This window comes from Natrix helvetica, assembly GCF_964273705.1.
Source record: "Natrix helvetica genome assembly, chromosome: 5".
NCBI classification, from domain to species: Eukaryota; Metazoa; Chordata; class Lepidosauria; order Squamata; family Natricidae; genus Natrix; species Natrix helvetica.
In genome coordinates, this window is record NC_138551.1 from 145,118,502 (window position 1) to 145,141,378 (window position 22,877).

General features: G+C 52.3%; 1 protein-coding gene across 1 annotated transcript in view; it reads left to right on the forward strand.

Annotated features, from left to right (window-relative positions):
- Positions 1-22,877, forward strand: part of CROCC (ciliary rootlet coiled-coil, rootletin) — a 33,183-nt gene that overhangs the window by 6,160 nt on the left and 4,146 nt on the right. The window contains exons 4-28 of the mRNA XM_081955285.1: positions 231-328; positions 882-1,047; positions 1,501-1,607; positions 3,714-3,929; positions 4,023-4,119; positions 5,953-6,045; positions 6,166-6,372; positions 8,749-8,948; positions 11,058-11,240; positions 11,524-11,668; positions 12,076-12,222; positions 12,565-12,795; positions 13,353-13,546; positions 14,358-14,485; positions 14,794-14,960; positions 16,124-16,303; positions 16,510-16,644; positions 17,076-17,219; positions 17,383-17,621; positions 17,852-18,011; positions 18,550-18,717; positions 19,766-20,144; positions 20,837-21,030; positions 21,137-21,257; positions 21,640-21,803. Coding sequence (XP_081811411.1) covers positions 231-328; positions 882-1,047; positions 1,501-1,607; positions 3,714-3,929; positions 4,023-4,119; positions 5,953-6,045; positions 6,166-6,372; positions 8,749-8,948; positions 11,058-11,240; positions 11,524-11,668; positions 12,076-12,222; positions 12,565-12,795; positions 13,353-13,546; positions 14,358-14,485; positions 14,794-14,960; positions 16,124-16,303; positions 16,510-16,644; positions 17,076-17,219; positions 17,383-17,621; positions 17,852-18,011; positions 18,550-18,717; positions 19,766-20,144; positions 20,837-21,030; positions 21,137-21,257; positions 21,640-21,803 — 4,263 coding nt within the window. The remainder of the gene's footprint in view (positions 1-230; positions 329-881; positions 1,048-1,500; positions 1,608-3,713; positions 3,930-4,022; positions 4,120-5,952; positions 6,046-6,165; positions 6,373-8,748; positions 8,949-11,057; positions 11,241-11,523; positions 11,669-12,075; positions 12,223-12,564; positions 12,796-13,352; positions 13,547-14,357; positions 14,486-14,793; positions 14,961-16,123; positions 16,304-16,509; positions 16,645-17,075; positions 17,220-17,382; positions 17,622-17,851; positions 18,012-18,549; positions 18,718-19,765; positions 20,145-20,836; positions 21,031-21,136; positions 21,258-21,639; positions 21,804-22,877) is intronic.

Here is a 22,877-nt window from a genome sequence, read left to right on the forward strand (position 1 = left end):
CCAGCGTGGCAGTGGGAGATTGGACCGTTTGATGGACTTGTGGGTGTGGGGGCAAGATCATGAATTTTCAACTGGGTGGGGGGAAACCGGGAAGCTTTCAGATTCGGGTTTTCCCAGATGTGCCAACATGACTCTCTTAATCAATTGGAACTTTGAGCCATACTTAGAACCCTGGCAGCTGTGCTGGGACCTGCTCCTTCATTTTGTTCTCTCTCGCCCTAACCCTGCAGGGCCACTTAGACGTGTCCGACTCTCACCTATGTCACGACGAGGATCCTAGCAACGACCTGGAAAACGCTCTGATCCGTTTAGAGGAAGAGCAGCAAAGGTGAGTCTGAAGACAAGCTACGACTGCCCCCTCTCTCCATGGCTCTTTCTGTACAGGCAGTCCTCGGCTTACGTCAGCTCATTTAGGGACCATTCAAAGCACTGGAAAAAGTAGCTCGACCGTTTTTCACAGCGACGACCTTGGCGGCATTCTCATGGTCGCGGGATCAAAATTCAGACGTTTGGCAACTGACTCGCAGTTATGACCGTTGCTGTGTCCCCTGGGCATGTGTGCTCCCCTTTTGCGACCTGACAGCCAAGTCAATGGGGAAGCCAGGTTCACTGGACAACCGGGTTACTAACTTACCCATGCAGCAATTCACTTAACAACAGTGGCAAGAAAGGTCGTGAAATGGGGCAAAGCTCACTGAACAAATGTCTCCCTTAGCAACAAGTTTTGGGCTCCACTTTGGCCATAAGTCGAGGACTGCCTGTATTAGTCCGACCCCCTGGCCTGTCCTCTTTGCCTATAACACAACCTGGAAGAGGGGGGTGAACTTTTCCTTGTCCCGCTGGGCACGGGCAATGATGCCCTTTTGCCTCTTCACCGTCAGGAGCGCCAGTTTGGCCCAGGTCAACGCCATGCTGAGGGAGCAGCTGGAGCAAGCCAACGTGGCCAATCAGGCCCTCAGCGAGGACATCCGAAAGCTGACCATGGACTGGACGAAAGCCCGAGAGGAGCTGCAGCAGCGGGAGACGGAGTGGAGGCGAGAGGAAGAGGTTTGGGGTCGGAGACCTGCAGGGACAGGAAGGGGGTGGGGTGGGGTGGGGTGGCGGCAAGGAGAATTCATTCCAGATTGCCTGCAATTGGTATACAAGTCTTAAGTGCTATTCCTACTGAGCTGTGGGGGAAAATTGGTTAGAATGCAGCATTGTATGTTAATTCTGCCGACTGCCAGCAGTTTGATCCTGACCAGCTCAAGGTTGATTCAGCCTTCCGAGGTGGGGGGGGGGAAATGAGGACCCAGATTTCGGGGGGAAAGAGGCTGACTCTGTAAACTGCTTAGAGAGGGCTGGAAAGGCACTGTGAAGAGGTATATAAGTCTAAATGCTAGTGCTAAGAATGGGCTGTGCAATAGCTCAACAAAATTGGAGGTTCCTGGAGTCCTGAGTCCCCTAGAAGTCAGTAGGAGCTGTTCTCCTTTCTCTCTCTCTCTCTCTCTTTCCCCTCAGTCGTTCAACGACTATTTCAGCAGTGAGCACAGCCGGCTGCTCACCCTCTGGCGGCAAGTGGTCAGCCTCAGGAGGCACTTCAGTGAAACGAAGAGCATGACGGAAAGGTTAGTCTTGGGGTCTAAGGTGTGACAGGCATGTCCGAGTGTTCACAGCGACTACTATTTTGAGACAACCCAGGAGCAAAATACAGTACACAGAGGTTTTGTCTTTCAATCAGTGGTTTATCTACAAGAGATGATAGATGATGATAGATAGATAGATGATAGATAGATAGATAGATGATAGATAGATAGATAGATAGATAGATAGATAGATAGATAGATGATAGATAGATGATAGATAGATAGATAGATAGATAGATAGATAGATAGATAGATAGATAGATAGATAGATAGATGATAGATAGATGATAGATGATAGATGATAGATGATAGATAGATAGATAGATAGATAGATAAATAGATAGATAGATGATAGATAGATAGATAGATGATAGATAGATAGATGATAGATAGATAGATAGATAGATGATAGATAGATAGATAGAGATAATAGATAGATAGATGATAGATAGATGATAGATAGATAAATGATAGATAGATAGATAGATAGATAGATAATAGATAGATAGATGATAGATAGATAGATGATAGATAGATAAATGATAGATAGATAGATAGATGATAGATAGATAGATAGATAGATAGATAGATAGATAGATAGATAATAGATAGATAGATGATAGATAGATAGATGATAGATAGATAAATGATAGATAGATAGATAGATGATAGATAGATAGATAGATAGATAGATGATAGATAGATAGATGGATAGATGATAGATGATAGATAGATGATAGATAGATGATAGATAGATGATAGATAGATAGATAGATAGATAATAGATAGATGATAGATAGATAGGTGATAGATAGATAGATAGATGATAGATAGATAGATAGATGATAGATAGATAGATAGATAGATGATAGATAGATAGATAGATAGATAGATAGATAGATGATAGATAGATAGATAGATAGATAGATAGATGATAGATAGATAGATAGATAGATAATAGATAGATAGATAGATGATAGATAGATAATAGATAGATATAGACAGACAGACCGACCACAAAACCAGGCAATCAATCAATCTTTAACTATAACACAGAAGCACACATGGAGAGAGAAACTGCCCTCACATGGCCTCCCTTATATAGACAGCTTCTTAAAGTGGCAGTAACCCCTGCTGATTGATTCCCACTTCATCATCTCGCTTTACAGCCTTAAAGCAGCTGGTCAGCTATTAAATCATCCTTATCTTTACATTACCTTAGCTGTCAGTTTTAAACTGGAATTGGCAAAGCAAGAGCCCTCGGGGAACCAAGCGTCCTCTCCGAGAGCTAATGGGGCATTTCCCCAATCAAGCCGAGTCGAGACGTATCCTCTTTTCTTCCTACATACAGTAAAAGGACAGAGGTATTTTTGTTTTGCAAACTCAACTAGAATGCTTGGGAGCTTCTAGAACCAGAACTACACTAGTGTGAGGGACGTAACATTCGCATCACAATAGCATGTATTATGATATATAGATTTGTCTACTGTATGCATATAGGTGGCTCAGTGGCTAAGACACTGATGAGCTTGTCGGTCAGAAAGGTTGGCAGTTTGAATCCCTAGTGCCGCGTAACGGAGTGAGCGCTCGTGACTTGTCCCAGCCTCTGCCAACCTAGCAGTTTGAAAGCACGTAAAAAATGCAAGTAGAAAAATAGGGACCCCCTTTAGTGGGAAGGTCACAGCGTTCCGTGCGCCTTCGCCGTTGAGTCATGCCGGCCACATGACCACGGAGGCGTCTTCAGACAGCGCCGGCTCTTCTGCTTTGAAACGGAGATGAGCACCGCCCCCTAGAGTCGGGAATGACTAGCACATATGTGCGAGGGGAATCTTTAGCTATATTATGTTCAGCCTCCGTTTGCCGCTTCCTGGGCTGCACCGCACCTGCGTGCCCGTTTCTCCTTGAGATTTCTTCTGCTCCTGCTCTGCTTTTCCTGCGCTTGCCGGATTCGCAAAGCCCCTTGAGCGACGGGGGGCCTGAGATCCGTAGCCTCACGTTCACCTCCCTGCGCCTTGCCTCCAGGGAGTGCCTTTTAACAGGAGCCCTTCTTCTGTCTCTGCCATGCAAAGGTTCCGCTTCCTCCTGTAGGGACCTCTCGGAGCTGAAGAGCGAGCTGTCCCACACAAGCCGCGCCGTCAACGCCACCTGCCTGAACCTGAGCGGCCGCCTTCACCTGTCCGAGAGCACTGCAGGCGTGGCGGTGGAGAAGCAGGCGCTGCTGACCGCTCAGCTGGAGGACAAGGTCAGGGACGTGATCCAGCTGCAGGTCCGGTGTGACACCGAGAAGGTGGAGCTGAGCAACAGGTGGGCTGATGAGAGAGGGGGCCTGCTCCGAAATTGGCTCTGCTCTTAGGAGCTGTGAAGGGCTGACTTGGGGGGGCTTTCTTTCAACTTCAGGCTCAGCGAAGCTCTCTCAAGCCTGGAACGCCTGAAAGGGCAGAACCTGGAGAAGGGCAGGACGATTGAAGGCTTGACCAACAAGCTGGAGACTTTGGTGAGAAGCGGAGGCAGGAAGTTGACTGTTCTGACCCAGGCTTCCTTAAAAAGCATGAAAGCGGAGTCTGGGTCCCGGCAAAAACCCCTTTATTTACATGACTGTGAATTCCTTTCATTCACAGCCAGCAAGGCTTATCAAACAGACTTTCAGAGGAATGTTTATCCACACGAACCTTATCTCGCTTGGAGAGCTGCCAAATAACTAGTTTACAAACACAGGGCAAGCCAACTCTCGGCACAGAGTCTCTTATAGTCACAAACAGAACTTTCCACTCTTGAAACGACCGAAGGAACGAATTGTTTCCTGCAAAAGCCCCCCTCCCCTTTCGCTCCTCTTTCGTTTCCTACGGGAGGGGCCAATCACCTCCAAGGTGTGGCTTTACTCCTAAGTCGACCCTGCTTCCTTAGTTGTTCTTTTTAAAAAATATATATTTTTAAATTGCTTTTACATTTAAAACAGTGCAGAGCACAGCAAAGTCGTAATGACCATACAATCACATGATATACAAATATCTCGCCCAATAACTATTAGCCTACTTAATACACTTTCTATCCTTCTATCCAATCACATTATTTACAGTTTGTTCCAGTCTTGTCACCTTGTCTTATACCAATAGTAAAATCTATTCCAAACTTCATAGTATTCCAATTTCCCTTTATTTTTATTTTATTTTTTTTGTAAATATTTTTTATTGGTTTTAAAACATTTATGGGAAAAAGGTAATAGGGTAGATAGAAAATTTTGGTAGCTCCCATGTTAGTAGTAGAAATCCCCCCAATTCTCACGTTTCTACAATTTTAAAAATAGCATATAAAGGATAAGCATATACAGAATTCTTACTTTATATCAGCCATATGTTCAATCCGCTCTTTCTTTGTCACTTTCTAGTATATCAACAATTACAATAATATTTCAGATATATTTATTTTTGTGACCTGAGCCTTTTCGATATTGCTCCCTCCTCCCTGCCCCCAGGTGGAGCCATAGCCCCCCCCTTCCCCATGTCTTGTACATTGCTGCCTTTTCCCCCACCTCCGCTATCTTCATCCTCTAGGAGAGAAAAATGTTTTTTAATAAACGCCTCTGCCTTGTCCACTGTCTTAATTCTGATTCGGCTTCTCTCCCAGAAAATCAGCATTCCTTCTGGCAATAACCATCTAAACCAAATTATATAGTTTCTTTGATAAGGAAGAATACTTCCTCCTTTTTTCTCTAATCTTTTTTGGAATTTGCTTTAGAATGGTAATTTCTTTATCTTGGTATTTTAAAGGTCCCTCCCTTTGGGCCCCTAGCACCTCATCTCTCGTGGTCCTCCTGAGGAATCTAACATGTACCTCTCTTGGGACATTATGGGTTCTGGCATATGCTGAATTAATTCTATAAACCAGGTCCATGTCCCACCACATCTGCTCTTTGTTTCTTTTAAGGTATTCTGCTAAAATTGTGCTCCGATTTCCCTTTATTTTTTAATTCGAGGGTGAGCCTATCTGCTTCCGCACAGAAAAAACTTTCTTAGTTGTTCTTGTCTTCTGTGCATGCGCGCACTTGAAAACAGGTTCCAGCTGTTCCTCTGCCTCATCGCTATCTAGCTCCCTCTCTGCCTCCGACGCAGAGCCCTCATCAGAGCCTTCCCCAGCCTCCAGGACTGGCCATGTTCCTCCCCAACCTCCTCACTGTCCGAATCTGCTGGTCGCCGCCAGGCCACAACATTGGCCCTGGGGGGAGGACGCTGTGGGAAACGGCCCCAGCTGAGAGAAGGGGGGAGGGGGAGGCGCACTGGAAACGTTCAGGCAGAGCTGCCTTCCCAACTGTCTTTACTTACCACTGCAGGAAGCCTCCCGTGTGCAGGAACAGGCTGTGGAGGTGGAAGCTCTGAGGAGGGAAGCTGAGAAGCTGCACCAGGCGCTGCGAGAGATTGCCCAGGTACTGCCTTCTGGGACAGCCCACAAAATCAAGAGATGGGCACACATCTAGTCTTTTCAACGGGCGGGCCTGTGAGGCGCTGCATTCCGATGGGTCGTTTCTTCTTGGCTCATCCCTCAGGCAGTGATCTTGGACTCTGAAGGCACCGGTCACCTCTCACCGTCCGACTCAAAGGTGGACGTTTCAGCCAGCAACGGCACCGGCCTGCGGGGCTTGCCCTCCCCCCCGCGGAGCTCCCCGTCTCTACGCAGCCACTCCCCCGTCTTTGCCGCCTCCACCCTGGCTAGGGTGCAGTCCACCCTACAGAAGCGCCAGCTGCAGCTGCAGGTGAGGAAGGGACTGTGGTCCCCTGGCACCCAGGAAGCAGCAAGCGTTACAAAAAGCTGTCGCTGTATTGTGTTGGGAATGTTTATCCCTGGGGATTTTTTATTTTTTTTTGTAATAATTTTTTATTCTTTTTGTCTTTTTATCACATATTACAATCTTTATATCAACAGTTTGTGCAATGTTACATCGTCGTATCTATGTATGTTTTCCTCTCTTTACCATATATTACAATCCTTATGTCATCTTATCTATACATTTTTATGATATTTAACATATTTACCTACTTTTATATACAGTTCTATGTTTATTTATGTATATTGTTTTCGGCTTAATTGTTTTTCTTATTATCCAACCATTCATACCACTTATTCCAAATTTCGTAGTATTCCGATTCTTCTTTGTCCTTTAATTTTTGAGTTAGTTTGTCCATCTCTGCGCACTCCAAGGTTTTTTTTATCACTAATTCGTCTGGCGGTGTATTATTTTGCTTCCAGCATTGGGCAAAGGCAATTCTAGCTATAGTTAATATATGTGTTAGTAGATATTTAATTTTTTTGTGTAGTTCCCTTTAATTATTCCTAGTAAAAAGGTTTCGGGTTTATACTTTATTTGTTCCCCCGTAATTTCTTGTGCCCACTTCCAGATTCTTTTCCAATATTTTTGCGATTCCGGGCAGGTCCACCACATGTGGTAGTAGGTCCCTTGTTCTTTTTTGCATTTCCAACAGGTCGGTTTCAGTGTTGGGTACATTTTTGCCAATCTTGTTGGTGGTAGGTGCCAACGATAAAACATTTTATATATATTTTCTTTCAGTGTTGCTGATCTCGTTAATTTATAATTTATATTCCAAATTTTTCCCCAATCCACTAGATCTATATTATCCCTGGGGATTTTAATGTCTTCATGCTGTAATCCGCCCAGAGTCGCTTCAAAGCGAGACGGGCAGCAAAATAAATGCGGGATGGGACGTCGGGCCGGGAAAGCGTCCTGCTCCTTTCTCAGCTGAATGCTTGAGAGGAGAGGCTGAGGTGGCCCCCATGGCCCCTGCTGCCCTCCTGGGAAGACATCCTACTCCTGCTGCAGAGGTTCTCTGGGTTAGCGGCAGTGGTGACATACAAATTTTTGACTAATGGTTTCTGTAGGAGTGGCTTGGTTGGCGTGGCAGGGAAAGGGTATTGCAAAATCTCCATTCCCACCCCACTGTGGGGACAGCCAGAGGTGGTATTTGCCGGTTCTCTGAACTGCTCAAAATGTCCGCTACCAGTTCTCCAGAACCTGCTGAATTTCACCCCTGGTCAGCGGTCACCAACTGGTGGTCCACGGACCATTGTTGGTCTGCGAGAAAATTATTTGCATTTTTTATATTGCACTGAATCAGGGGTCCTCAAACTACGGCCCCTGGGACGGATACGTGCAATGAAGGCTTGTGTCGCTGCAGAGAGTCTCCCCCTTTGGGGTCTTTTTGTGTGGGTCAGAAGGGGGTAGAAATTCTGACTTGGGGTCTCCTTCAGCCTCCTGGTGGGGGGCTTTGGGCAAAGGCTGGAGGGAAGAGCTGCTGGTGGAGAAGAGCCGGAGGGCCTCGTTCCAGTGGGGCTGCATCATGGCCTGGAACTGGCTGACCATCTCAGCCTGCTGAGCCTCCAGGCGCCGGTCCCTGGCCTTGCACTCCCTCAGGTCTTCCCTCTGCTTGGAAAGCCTATGCTCCTAGTCCTCAGTGAGGTGCTTCTGCTGAGCCTCCTTCTCGCTCAGATCCAATTTGAACAGAACTGTTTTGCCAACTCTTTCTCCTGGGGGCTGCTTAGCTCCAGGAACTGCTTTTCATTGGGGCCCTAAGGAGCCCGGGAGGACAGGCGAGGAGGGGCTGGGAGGGGTGGGGCAAGTAGAAGCCAGCGAGGCGTCCCTCGACGTGAGTGACATTGAGTTGGCCACGCCCACACAGTCACATAACCACCTAGCCACACCCACCCATCCGGTCATATTAGTGGTCCGCGGGATTTAAAATTATGAATTTCGTGGTCCCTGAGGTCCGAAAGGTTGGGGACCTCTGCTCTGGGTGGCATAAGAGCAGGTTGATTTTGGGGGGCAGGCAGGAAGACCACCCTTCTGGATCTCACATTCACATTATCCCCATTTCTGTTGAAATTTCTGACTCTTCCGCTTCTTCAAGATTTCACCTCCAGCCATGGAGACAAGAAAGCATGAGAACGAAAGCACGGGTAACATAGAGAGATTTTCCTGCAGTTTCTCCCTATTGTCTTGATTCTGCTCTCCTTGGCATTGAACATGCACATGGCGCGGGGGGGGGGGGGGGTGGCAGGGTGAACAGTTCCCTCTCGGTCTGTCCCAACATGTGACCTGGTTTATCGTTGTACCCAGGAACTGCGGGGAAAATACGAGGCCGCTCGGGATCTGGCCTCTTCCCTGAAGACGCAGCTGGCCGAGGAGAGCCACGAGCGACAGTCTCTGCAGCAGGCAGTCCTGCAGCTACGAAGTGAGGTGGAGAGTCTGACTCGGACCAGAGAAGAGGCAGACCGGGATGCCAGCCACTTCCGGTCGGTGGTAGAATTACTGGGCGGGTAAGAGGAGAAGTCCGGGGTCCCCCGAACCGTGTTTTCCAAACTGCCCAAGGTTTGGAGTGGTGGTGGGAGGCCTGCTCTTCGGTCTTTCTGGGTGAGCCATGGGATGCCTTGCTTAGGGCCTGCCTTTGTGCTGGGCATTCGTGCTTCGCCCATTCATGCAGAGGAATATAGACTTGGAGGCTCTCGCAGTAACTGATCCCACTCTCTCTCTCTTTTTTTTTTATTGAAAAGTTTTATACAAACAAATTTTCCCCCTTTTTACCCCCCCCCCGCCATATAATGTAAATCACATACAAATACTGTACCCCCTCCCCTCCCCCGTCTTAAAATAGATTTCTCATTCAAATATTGTGCCCCCTCGCCTCCCAACAATCATAGTATAAGTTTCTTTTAAAGTAACAATAGCCCAATAACCCCGTCATCTAAATTAATTAAACATATATAAATCCTAATATAGGTTTCTCTTAAAGTAGCAGTATCTCATTAATCCCATCTTCTAAATTTATTAAGCATATATATTTCCCCACCCACCACCCTAACCCTCCCCCACCTCCCAATCAAACCCACCCCCCTGACTTCCGCTATACACCACTCTAACAATTCCAAGCATCCCACATATTGTTTACTCTGATCATCTGTCAAGAAGCCAATCTAAACATTCTTACCTAAAGGCTACATAGTACTTCCTAGTCTGATATTTCTTCTGTATATAATCAATCCATTTTACCCATTCCTGTGTATAATTCTCCTGCTTCTGACCTTTTAAGAAAGCTGAAATTTTTGCCATTTCGGCGAACCCCGCCACTTTCTGAATCCATTGATCAATTGTCGGTAAAAAATCTTTTTTCCAATGTTGCGCCATCAACAACCTAGCTGCACCACTCTCTTTTCTTCCCTAAACTCCCACCTTTTTGAGGCCACACTGCATTGTAAATCCAGACAGAGAAAATTATTCCTTCCTTGGGAGCGTTACCCAAATGCTGCAGTTTGCTCTCTAGAGGGCCTAGAAGAGGGGTGTCAAACTCAAGGCCCGGGAGCTGGATCCGGCCCACAGGGTGCTTAGATCTGGCCCGCAGAGCAGCTCTGGAAACAGAGAAGGACTGGTCCATGGGGTCTCTGCCAGCGATAACGGAGCCCGGGAGGGACCCGTGCAGCCTTCCCAAGCTTTGTTTTCGCTGGCAGAGGGCTGCAGGAGGCCATCACAACCAAAAACGGAGCTTGGGGAGCCTGTTTTTGCTGGCAGAGTGCTGGGGCCGCCACAGTCACCCCCGACATGAGTGACGTTGAGTTGGGCACACCCACCCCAGCCACGCCCCCTCCCCCGCCCCCTCTGAGGTCAGACACAACTCTTGATGAAATCGAGTTTGGCACCCCTGGTCTAGATAAATAAATTTGCTGTCAGGCCTGCAGCCATCTTTTCTTTTGGATCTTTGGCCTGCCACACTTACTATTATTCTACTATGCCTTTTCTATTGTGGGAAAATGGGAGGGTGGGATTGTATGGGGTTAGATGCTATGTAGCCATAACAACATTCTTTCTAGAGAGCCAAGGTCATCCTTTGTCTCTGCTCCTGGCCGGAACTGACTGGATGGGTGGAAGCTGCCAGCGTGGCAGTGGGAGATTGGACCATGTGATGGACTTGTGGGTGTGGGGGGGGCAAGATCTTGAACTTTCAACTGGGTGGGGGGAAAACCGGGAAGCTTTCAGATTCGGGTTTTCCCAGATGTGCCAACATGTCTCTCTTAATCAATTGGAAGTTTGAGGAATCCTTTGCCTCGGATTCTGATTTGTTTTTGGATGCTATTTGGAACCCTGACATTTGCTTTATTCCAAGAGCGGGCGTTTTTCTGCAACGTGGGTGACTAATTAGCGGTGAAGCCTGTGTTGCACCCACTGGCCTCTCCATTAAAAAAGCACAATTTGGGCTGCTGCTGACCCCTTAAGCAGAGATCTTGTTAAGCGACTCCAAAACGTGGCCACTGGTAGCCAGCCTGCTCTTCCTCTGCTTTCGAGAGGCCTTGGGAAGGCCAGAGCTGTCTTGGGCTCCTCCCTGCTGCTCCCACAAGGCTGTTGTTGTCTCCCCCTCTCCCCCCCACTCAAATTAGTGAGAAGGTGTCCTTGGAGAAGAGCCTCTGGGCTGCGGAGCAGGAACTGGAAGAGGTGCGCCAAGAGAAGGAGAAACTGCAGCTGACCAGCAGCGACCTCCAGCACCAGCGCGATGCCCTGGAGGAGGAAAGAGAAGACCTCCTGAAGGATCGGGACCGTGCCTGGAAGGAAGTGGAAATGAGGTAGGCGGGGGCTGGGTTGGAGGCCCCCCTATCCAGCTAGAGGCGGAGAGGCCTCATTCAGGGCTCAGCATCCCCCTGGCTAAGCAGATGGTGGGGCATTGAGTAGGGAAGCTACAGAGGAGTCCCAACTCCAAGGTTTCAGCAGGAGGAGCTCCGAAGGTCAGGGAGGGACGGGACTCTGGTCTGCTCTCTCCTCTGGGCTTGTCTATCTCACAGGTATTCAGAGCCTGTTGCGTTCAGACAGGCCCCCTGTGGTCCCCTCCTCTCTTTGCCCTCCTGATAGCCACAGACAGCTGGAACACCTGGAGGCCACCAAGTCCAGCCTGAGGAACGAACTGGTGCTGACGAAGGAAGCCCTCAGCCAAGCGACTCTGGAGAAGGAGGTGTTGGAAGAGGAGAAGGCCAAAGCAGCCGAAGCTCTGGCCAAGGCAAGGCGCCCACTGGAGGTTCAGGCGAGGGAGGGAGCCTGTGGTGTGTTGCGCCCATCTTGGCTGGAGCGGTAGCAAGATACCGCTTCACAGGGCTTTTACAGCCCTCTCTAAGCGGTTTACAGAGTCAGCCTCTTGCCCCCAACAATCTGGGTCCTCATTTGACCCACCTCGGAAGGCTGAGTCAACCTTGAGCCTGGTGAGATTCAAACTGCCAAATTGCAGGCAGCCGGCAGCCGGCAGTCGGCAGAAGTAGCCTGCAGTACTGCGCTCTAACCACTTCGCCACCGAGCAAGGGCACTGCTTGCCGGCAGCTCTGGCCTTGACCCCAGGATGCCCACAGTCCTTTGTGGCCTCCGTGTGGAGAGGCTCCTGTTTGCCACCGTTGCATTCTTCCTCCCATCCAGAACGAAGGGAGCCGGGCCGAGCTGGAAGTCGCTCTGAACCGGCTGAAGGCGGAGGAGGCCTCCATGCGCGATTCCCTTGCCAAAATGAGTGCCCTCAATGAAGGGCTGGCACAAGACAAAACGGAGCTGAACCGGATTCTCATTCAGGTTAGGGCTGCGAGTGGTGAGCGTGGCCGCGGGGGGAAAGGAGGTGGTGGTGGGGGAGATTGCCCTGCATCCACAACTGTTGTAGAGCGATGCCCGAGTCTCCCTTGCCTGTTTTGCGTGCGGTGCAGAAGCCAGAGGTCAGGCCCTGCAGCCTTTGCCAAGGTGACCATAGATGGCTCTCAGCACAGAGCGTCCCATGCTCCACAGTGGCTTTAAGGGGAACGAGGAAGACAGGAAGACCCAGGCTCTTCCTCTTGGAAAATGCCAAGGCTGGGCATTTGGGAGGAGCAGCAGCAACACCTGCCGTCCCTCACAGTGGCCTTGGGCATCTCCTTTGGGCAGCTGGAGGAGGAGAAGGCTTGTCTTCTGAGCAGGAAGCAGGAGGCGGAGCTGGAGAAGGCCTGCATCCGGGACGACCTGGCCCGCTTGGTGCAGGAGAAGCTGGAGCTCGACTCAGAGCACCGAGGCCTGGGCCATTCCCTGCAGGCAGTGGAGCAGAGCCAGGTGGCCCTGGAGCAGGAGCTGCTGGCCCTGCAGGGGGAGAAAGGCCAGCTCCAGGAACAGCTGGCACAGGTATTTGCCACATGCATGCCTACCTTGACTCTGTTTTCCAATCCCAGTTGCCCACGATCTGCCCGGGCTTTAAGGGTTTTGTCTCGCTGGGAGGTGGCTTATTGTTATGACCCAGCTCCCCAAACATGACAAACCCTCTGATGTGAACTCAAAAGATTCCTTTATTAGGAATGCTGGGTCTCGCTAGCAATGGTGGCTTTTCCATCCCAAGAGCCGGCCCATTGATTTCCACTGCTCTCCTCTCCTCTGCCTTCTGTGCATCTGGAATAAGGCACTGAACCCAACTGTTCCTCCTCTTCCTCATCAGCCACCTGGGGGCTGTTGACTCTCCATGTCTCTGTCTCTCTCTGCCAGCTCCATTCCCTCTTCCCCCTCGGAGCTCTCAGGTTGCCTTGATGTTGACCCTGGCTCCCATGCTCTTCCTCCTCCTCTGATTCGGCTGCTGGAGGGTCTGGTGGCCGACAGGTCACAATATTTATCCTCTGCCTCGCATGGGCGGGGACCGACTTGCCAGAGCCTTGGCAACAGCCCTGTAGCCTTTCTCGCTCCATCCTCAGCTGTCCCGCCAAAGGAACGCAGCCAGCAAGGAGCTGGACCAGGCGTGCCAAGAGTTGCAGCGCCAGAAGGAGTCTGCGCTCCGGGTGACCCAGGAGAAGGAGACACTAATGAAGGAGAAGGCCGGGCTGATGGTACAGGTGGCCGCCTTGGAGCGGGAGAACCACGGCCTGCTGGAGGAGCTCGCTGGCCTCAGGTGGGTGCCTGGCAGGCCCGAGTGGTCACCAAAGGAACGCTGGTGTGCTTGCAACCCCATAGTGGCGTGGCAGCTCCTGCGCTCGGGCTGACGGAAGAGCAAGGCGGAGCTTGGTTTGGTCCCGCTGCTCTTTCTCAAAAGGATGACGGTTGACCAGAATCAGGTCTCGGGGTGGGGTGCGGTGCTCTTCCTGCAGCCAGGCAGTAGCCGAAGCCCTTTCCTGTCCTGTGGAAGCAGACCTGGGCTCTGCGCCAGGGCTGGGATTCAAAAATGTTAGCAACCGGTTCTCTGCCTGATTGCCGGGTGGGTGTAGCCAGGGTGAGCGTGGCCTACTGCACCACAGGGAGGAGGGGATTTTCGCTCTCCCCAGGCTTCAGAGGCTTTCCTCAAACTTCCGGGAGGGTAAAAACAGCCCCCCTTGGCCTACGGAGGCCGGAACTTCAGGGAGACCCGTTTTTCACCCTCCCAGAGCCTACACATGGGCCCTGCACTTACCTGGCATCCAAAACGGGCTGCGTGGAAACTCCTGGGAGGGGCGGGCGAGGCCAGCCAGTCCTTGGAACTACCGGTTTGGTGAACCAGATGTAAAATTAGCATCCGGTTCACCCGAACTGGTCTGAACTGGCTGAATCCCACCCCTGCTCTGCGCGCATCCTTGCCCTCTGGTCCCGGAGTGACTAGCGGGCCAACAGGTACTCGCGGGGGCAGCTTAACCCTCAAGCCGTAGGTGGAAGGCCTGACTTCAAAGAGGATGAGGCTTAGCCTAGCCCCCCATCTCCAACCTGACCGGGTTGATCCTTGTGCCGGCTAGGTCTGGGAAGGACTCCCTAGAGGCCTCGCTCTTTGAGACCCAGCAACGGCTGGCCCACCTGGACACCCGGAGGGAGCAGCTGGAAACGGGCAGCCAGAGCTTGTTTCTGGCCAAAGAGGCCTTGCAAGGTACCTGGAGTTGGCGGGGAGGGGAGGACGGGGTCTTTTAGTGGAGCGTGGACCCACTCAGGTCCAAACCGGCTGAATCTCACCCCTGCTCTTTATCTGCCTCCAGCCCAGGAGAGGGCGCTGTGCCCGGGGGACAGCTTTTACCTCCAGGTGGGCCGGGTACCGGGATCTCCCCTTCTGCTTTGCATGTATTCCTGGTCCTCGATCCTTGGGCAGAAGAAAAGCAGGGCACCCCTTCCTCGCAGCCCCCCCCCCCCCAACACTATCTGTCTATCTTACCCTGCTGACCCCCTTCCCTCCCCCACCAGCGGAGCTTGCAAACGTCCACAAACAGATGGAGACGGAGGTGAGCCGCCTGGAGAGGGACAAGGAGCTCGTGGCCCAGAACCGGGCCTTGGCGGAGCAGGAAGCCCAGGCCGCCCGGAGGAACATGCAAGCTGCCCAGGCGGAGGCCGAGCGACTCCAGCGGGAGAAGGTAGGATGGGATTCGGGCCTTGGGCTGGGGTGGGAGGCTGTCGGAGGGAAGTCCCCGGGGAGAGGGGCTCCCAGTAGGAATGCTCTTCTGGCCTACAGCCTCATGGCTTTCTCCACATGGGAAGGAGATATAGGTGCAGTGGAGAAATTGTGGGAGAGGCCAGGACTCCCTGCCCAGTCTCGGGATGGAGCAGGTGACGCCTCCTGGCCACCTCCCTCCTCTGTGCACGCTCTCTCAATCTCTCCCCTCCCTCCCTCCTCTTTCTCCCCTTCCTCTCTCATCCCTCTATCTATCTAATCTCCCTCTCTCCCCTCTCATCTTTTTCCTTCTCTCTCATCTCATCTCTCTCCCCCTCCCTCCCTCCTCTCCCTCTCTTTCTCATTCCTCTCTCTTATCTTTCTATCTCCCTCCCTCCCTCCTCTCATCTCTCTTTCTCTCATTTCATCTCTCCCTCCTTCCCTCCCCTCTCATCTCTCTCTCTCCACCTCTCCCTCCCTCCGTATTCTCTCATCTCTTTCTCATCTCATGTCTCTCCCTCCCTCCCTCCTCTCTCTCTCCCTCTTTCTCATCTCTTTATCTTTCTATCTCCTCTCCCCCCTCTTTCCCTCTCATCCCCCTCTCTCTTATCTTTCTATCTCCCTCCCTCCCTCCTCTCATCTCTCTTTCTCTCATTTCATCTCTCCCTCCTTCCCTCCCCTCTCATCTCTCTCTCTCCACCTCTCCCTCCCTCCGTATTCGCTCATCTCTCTTTCTCATCTCATGTCTCTCCCTCCCTCCCTCCTCTCTCTCCCTCTTTCTCTCTCATCTCTCTATATCTTTCTATCTCCTCCCCCCCTCTTTCCTTCTCATCCCTTTCTCTCTTATCTTTCTATCTCCCTCCCTCCCTCCTCTCATCTCTCTTTCTCTCATTTCATCTCTCCCTCCTTCCCTCTCATCTCTCTCTCCAGCTCTCCCTCCCTCCGTATTCGCTCAACTCTCTTTCTCATCTCATGTCTCTCCCTCCCTCCCCCCTCTCTCTGTCTCCCTCTTTCTCTCTCATCTCTCTATATCTTTCTATCTCCTCTCTCCTCCCCCTCTCTTTCCCTCTCATCCCTCTCTCTCTTATCTTTCTATCTCATCTCTCTCCCGCCCTCCTCTCTTAACTCTCTCTCTCGTCTGGGCAGGAGGCGCTGCGGCAGGAGCAAGAGGCCGAGCGGGACCAGCTGAGGCACCAGCTGAGGCAGGAGTGGGAGGATCTGCTGGCCCAACACGAGGCTGAGAAGGAGGAGCTGAGCGTGGAGGTGTCTACTCTGCAGCGGGAGCGGGACGAGGGCCTCTTGCTGGCAGAGAGTGAGAAGCAGCAGGTGAGGATGGGAGCCCCTCGGGCACGATGGGGGACCCTGGGGTAACAGAGGCTGCTGAAGGGAAGGTTTTTCTGAGGAACGGAGACAATTCCTTGCTGGGATTAGGAAGAGGGGTCCTCCCCTATTTGGAGGTACGGTGGTTGCGGGGTGCTTTCTGTCCCAGCTGGGGAAGCTCCTTGGGTGACCTGCTCCTGCTCCCTCCCCAGGCACTCTCTGTGAAAGACTCGGAGAAGGCCGTCCTCCTGGAGAAGCTCCTGGCCACCCAACAGACCTTGGCCAACCTCACCCTGGAGCTGGAAAGGCAGAAGCGTGAGAGCCGCAGCCGCCAGGAGCAGGAGCGGGTAAGGGGACTGGCAGACCCTGGAGCATCTCCCCAGAGTAGGGCAGAGCAGAGCCCTTCTCTGCCAACAGATGAGATTCTGCATCCAGACCAATGGCAGGCATTTTCCCTTCCTTCTTTCCCCTTCACTCCCTCCCTTCTTTCCTTCCCTTTCTCCTTCCTTCCCACCATCCCTCCTTTCCTTACCTTCCATTTCTCCTTTCACCCACCCTCCCTTCCTCCCTCCCTCCCTCCCTCCCTCCCTCCCTTCCTTCCTTCCTTCCTTCCTTCCTTCCTTCCTTCCTTCCTTCCTTCCACTGGGCAACTGGTGCTTTGAATTAGGAGCAGGGGTCTGCATGGCCTCTTCTGTCTCTCACTGGTTCTTTATGTGGGTCTGTGTTGGTTCCTGGGCAGGCATGGAACCAACTGATGGACTTTTCTATACTTACCCAGAGCACCACCAGTGCTTTGAACGCAGAGCTGCGAAATCTGCGTTCTCAGTTGGAAGAGGCCATCGTAGGGCACAAACGAGAGGCCAAGGGCCTGCAGGACCAGGCCAGGGACCTGGCGAAGCAGCGGGAGTCTGCCCTCTGCGAGGTGAGGGGCCGCACTCAACAGGGTGGAGGGTGCCTGAGCACCGCAGAGGCGGGCAGGCAGGGAGGGAGGGAAGGGCTGCATTCGCAGGTGCTCAGCTGCAGACCTCAGCCAGGCCTGCGGAGGTCGCGTTCCGCAGAAACAGAAAGGGAATCACGCTGTTTAGGTGGAGGAGCTAAAGACGCGGCTGCAGCTGCTGGAGGACGCCCGGGAACTGATTCGACGAGAACTGGGGGAGGCCCACCGCAAGGTGCGCGAGGCCCAGGAGGCCTGCGACCTCCAACGGAAGGAGGCAGCGGAACTGCGCCGCAGCCTGAACGATGAGGGCAAGGAGAAGGAGGCCTTCCAGAGGTCCAACACGGAGCTGCGGATGGCCCTGAAGCGGGCTGAGAGCGAGCGTATCAGGTGGGGCCTGAGATGAGTCCCGAGGCTGCCGTCGCGTCCTCTTCTGCTGTGAACGCTGGCCGCGCGCATCCTGCCTCTAGCTGACTGGCGTTAAAGCGGCTTCCCGGCGCTTCTGAAACCTCCAGCCCGGTGTAGAGCCCCTGGGGCCTCTTTGGAAACAGGATGGATGGGCTCACAATTTCCACACTGAAGAAAGTCTCTCCCCTCCTTTTTCTTAAACCCGTCTCCAGTTTGAAGCGTGCAACTGAGGAGAAGGACCAGAAAATTTCAGTCTTGGAGGAGGCCCAAGCAGCTGCTGGCAAGGAGGCTACAGACATACGCAGCAGCCTCCAGGAGGTAGAGCAGTCGCGGCTGGAGGCCCGTAGGGAGTTGCAGGAGCTGCGGAGACAGGTGTGGGGTGCAGACAGGAGGGGGCATGGTAGGGAGGGAGGGAAGGGCAGGGGGCTTCCCAAGGCTACAGCTCTCCTTTCTCATCCCCTCGTAAGTTACTCCTTCGGTTCTGCTTTGCCTTCCTTTCCATGAGAGAGAGAGAAGGAGAGGGAGTCATGCCTATAAGCCACCTTTTCTTTTGGCTTCTTAAGGCCTGACACACTTTCTACTGTCTAATTTCTATTGTGGGAAAATGGGTGGGAGGATTATAAGGAGTTGGGGGATATGTAGCCATAATAACATTCTTTCTAGAGAGCCAAGGTCATCCTTTGTCTCTGCACCTGGCCGGATCTGGATGAGTGGAAGCTGCCAGTGTGGCAGTGGAAGATTGGACCATGTGATGGACTTGTGGCTGTAGGGGCAGGATCTTGAACTTTCAACTGGGTGGGGAAAACTGGGAAGCTTCGGGTTTTCCCAGATGTGCCAACATGGCTCTCTTAATATGGAACATTGAGGAATCCTTTGCCTCGGACTCTGATTTAGTTTTCTCTGTTCTCAGGTCAAGATGCTCGACAGCGAAAACAGCAAGAAAAACAAAGAGGTAGCCGAGCTCCAGGCCCGGGTGGCCCTTGACGAACAGCGGGAGGAAGAGAGCCGGCGGGAATCCTTCGGCCTCAAGCAGAAGATTGTGGAGAGCGAGGCCAGCCGGGAGTCGGCCCGGAAAGAGGTGAGGCTGACTCTGAGTTCAGTTCCAGCTTGGCTTCTCTTCCTCCAGCCTAGCATTGCCAAGAAAGGAGGACTGTGACTCTCGCGGCCCATTGTGTCCTTACGACGTGCCTGTCTGGATTCAGCTGGGCAGGCAGAGTTTGGGGCTCGCCCCCTCTATAGTACCCAAAGGCCTCTCTGTCAGAGCTGTCAATTTCCTAAAAGTGCCCTAATTGATTCATAAGTAACAAGTCAAGTTTTCAATACAAAACTAGTCATTTATTAGTAGCACCATTAGGCAAAATCTGTTCGCAGTCAAGCCTCTGCTTTGTTTGATTTATCTCTGAACTTTACCCCTGTTTCTTCCCTTGCCTCAGTCTGTGTCATAAATCACATTACCCTATAAGATGCCCCCCTCCCAAGCAGTAATCTGAGATCCAACTCCAGCCGACAGTATGTGTGGAATGCACTCCCCCTCATTCTGTCCCCATGACAACACTGAGAGTTGACATTTGGCTCCCCTCACTTTCCAAAAGCAACCTGTGCGAAACATAACCAAATTGAGTACAAGTATAGGATTCAAGGCTATGTCCTCCGCCCAGGCTTGTTTGGATGTTTTTTTCATGGAATCTTTCTATAAGGCGATCAGCCTGGATATTTCTACTCTTTACCCAAGATGCCTCTGACAGAGCGTTTGCAGTGTGACTATTCTTAGGAGAACCCAGGAGCAAAACACAGCACACAGAGACTTAGTCATATACAAGACATATATAGAAGCATACATGGTAGCAAATACCTGACAAGCAATCAGTCTTCTTAACACTACACAGAGAGCTTTGCAATGGATACCGGACACAAGAAGAGAGATACATGAAGAGAGAGAGAGAGAGAGAGAGATACACCTTCTCATGGCCTCCTTTATATAGACACCTCTTAAAGGGGTAAAGACTTGGCTTCTTAAAGCGGCGATACCTCTGCTGACTCATCATTACATCAGCCTATACTGTTGCATCAGCCTTACATTGGCTAGTCAGCTTTAAACCATCCTTACCCTGACATTCTCCTTTCAGCTCCACAACCTGCAGCGGAAGCTCATGGACCTGGAGCAGGAGTCCCGCCTAAGGGAGAAGGGGCTGCTGGGGAGCCTGGAGGAAGCCCGGGTCACTGAGAAGAAGCTGCTGGACGATGCCCGCAACCTGGAGATCAAGCTGGAGAAGGCCCAGGCGGAGGGGGCCGAGCTGGGCCTGCGGCTGAGCGCGGCCGAGGGTCGTGCCCAGGGCCTGGAAGTGGAGCTGGGCCGCCTGGAGGGCCTGAAACGAGAGGCGGAGTACAAGCTGGGTAGACTCCACTCAGCTCTCCGGCGAACCCTGGGCGTCAGTCGCAGAGGCCGTGTCCCCGGAGCAAGGGTCAGCAGTGGCTCCCCAAAGATACTCTTCTCTCCTCCCAAAGGTATCTCTCTCTCTTGGACGTGCGTTTCAGGTCTCTAGTGCTGGGCAGGCAATGTTCTGACCTAGGATTCCCCCAGAAAGCAGGAGGCAGAGTCCTGGTCCTGACAAAACCCCTTTTATTAAACGAATGTGAATTCCTCCCCTTCACATTCAGCAAAGGCCTGGCAAACAGTCTTTCAAAGGAATATTTATGACCACAGACCTTATCTAGCTTGGGAAGCTGCCATGTAAATACATCTCAAATGAGGTGCTGTGCAAGGAAAGGCTGGGCACAGAGTCTCTGAGATTCTCGGACAGATCTTCACGCTCCTGAAACGAATCTAACCTCCGAATGAACGAATTGTTTCCTGCAAAAGCCCCCTCCCCTTTCGCTCCTCTTTTATTTCCTATAGGAGGGGCCAATCACCTTCCACCTGTGACTGTACTCCCAACTCTACCCTGATTTCTCAGCTGTTTTTTTCTTCTGGCAGCTCTGCACACACTGGGAACAGGCTCCAGCTGTTCCTCTGCCTCACTCCTGTCTAGCTCCATAGGCACCTAATCACTGCCAGATGGCCTCGTCCCCCTCACTGCCTCCGACGCAGAGCCCTTGTCCGAGTCTTCCCCAGCCCATGCTCCTCCCCATCCTCCTCACTGTCTGACTCTGCTGCGGGCCACAACAGGCGACAGCCATGCCCTCTTGTCTCTCCGCAGGAACGTCTACCATTGAGGGGCTCAGCGGCAGCCCCGCCTCGTTGGCCAGCGGCCCGTTCTCCCTCCCCCTCTCACCGGAGCGTCCCCCGTCTCCCAGCCAGGCCGGGCAACTGGTGGCTGACATCGACCCAGAGGTCGTTCAGAATGTGTTGCGAGACTTCCTGGAAGAGCTGAGGGAGGCCCAGCAAGAGCGGGTATGAGGAGAGGAGTTGCATTTTGTCCGTCTGCAATGGTGAACGGCTCTCCCACCCCCCAAAAAAACCCCTTGGTCTGAATTTTCCTCTGTCTTTTGGGATCCAGGATGATGCCCGTTCCCAGCTAGGTGGCCTGAAGTGCCAGCTGGCCGAGACGGAGGCCCAGCGTGACCTGGCCAGCAGCCGTGTGCAGCAGCTGCAGAAGCAGGTGGCCGCTTGCGAGGAAGGTAGCTTTCTTCCCTCTTTCCGGGAAACATAAGTGCCTGTGCTCCTGGATGCAGAAGCTGGGGGCGAACACATCCTTTCACGATACGGCTTTTCTCCTTGGATACTTCCAGAGAGAAGATGAGCATAAGCAAAAGCCCTTTTTCTCCCGAATAAACACCTGTCAGTTTTGTAAAGGCAGTTGTTATGAAGGCACAGTGGCCCTCGCCTACAGCGTCGAGCAGCTGAGGCAGGATGGTGACATCTTCACCTTCTTTTTGGTTTGTGCCCTTGAGGAATGTGGGCTTGGCCCACTGGTCCCCGGAGCTGCCCGCCTGCCACGTAGAAAGGGGAAGACAGCCCCGGGGAGCCCATTCCTGAGCGCAGGTGTCGTTCCTTCTGCAGAGAGGCGCAGTCTGGATGGGAAGCTGACGGGGGCCCAGACGTCTTTGATGCTTCAGGAGGAGACCCTGCGCTGGAGTGAACGAGAGCGCAAGGCCCAGGCAGAGAAGCTGGCTGCGCTGGAGCACGACCTGCAGGCAGCTGCAAGCGAGCGGAGGGCTACGCAGGTGGGTTCCTATTCAGAAAGTGGCCTTGCGGGGAGAAGTGCATGTTTCTGGGGGAAATTCTTCAATCCTTCTCAGCATCTGAGGGAAGGGTGGAGGCAGGGGTGAAATTCGACCAGATTGGACGGGATAGGGCAAACCGGTAGGGACGATTCGAATTGGTTCCCCGAACTGGAAGAAATCACCCCTGGTTGGCCCCACCTATGCCTGCCCGGTCAGTTGCCCGGTCGCCGCTTGACCCACCCATCTAATCCGAACATTTCTCTCTCCATTTACAGCGCAGCTGCTACAGCCTGTCCCTTTTAGGTAATCCCCGGGAGGGAGGGAGCCGGGAGGGACGATCAAAGGGAGCAGTGAATGGAGGGAGAAACGTTCGGATTCTCTCTACTGCATTTAACGTTGAATTCTGTGGCAGAGAGAATCCGAACTTTTCTCCCTCCCTTCACAGAGGAGCTGCTGCTTCCTTTATGGTCCCCCCCAGCCCCCTCCCTCCCAGGGACTATCTTAAAGGGACAGGCTGCAGCAGCTCCGCTATGAATGGAGGGAGAAATGTTCGGATTCTCTCTGCTGCATTTAACGTTGAATTCTGTGGCAGAGAGAATCTGAACTTTTCTCCCTCCATTCACAGAGGAGCTGCTGCTTCCTTTATGGTCCCCCCCAGCCCCCTCCCTCCCAGGGACTACCTTAAAGGGACAGGCTGCAGCAGCTCTGCTGTGAATGGAGGGAGAAACGTTCGGATCTCTCTGCTGCTTTTAACGTTGAATTCTGTGGCAGAGAGAATCCGAATTTTTCTCCCTCCATTCACAGAGGAGCTGCTGCTTCCTTTATGGTCCCCCCCAGCCTCCTCCTTCCCAGGGACTACCTTAAAGGGACAGGCTGTGAATGGAGGGAGAAACGTTCGGATTCTCTCTGCCACAGCATTCATTATGAGCCCTTCTTGTGCTCATACACACATTTTTTTCCTACCGGGTTCTGTGGGCGTGCCTTGGTGAGGGGGTCCTTTGACTGAATGGCCGTGGCCGTGGGTGACATCAAGTTGCCCATGCCCACTCAGTCACAGGACACCCCCGCAAGCCA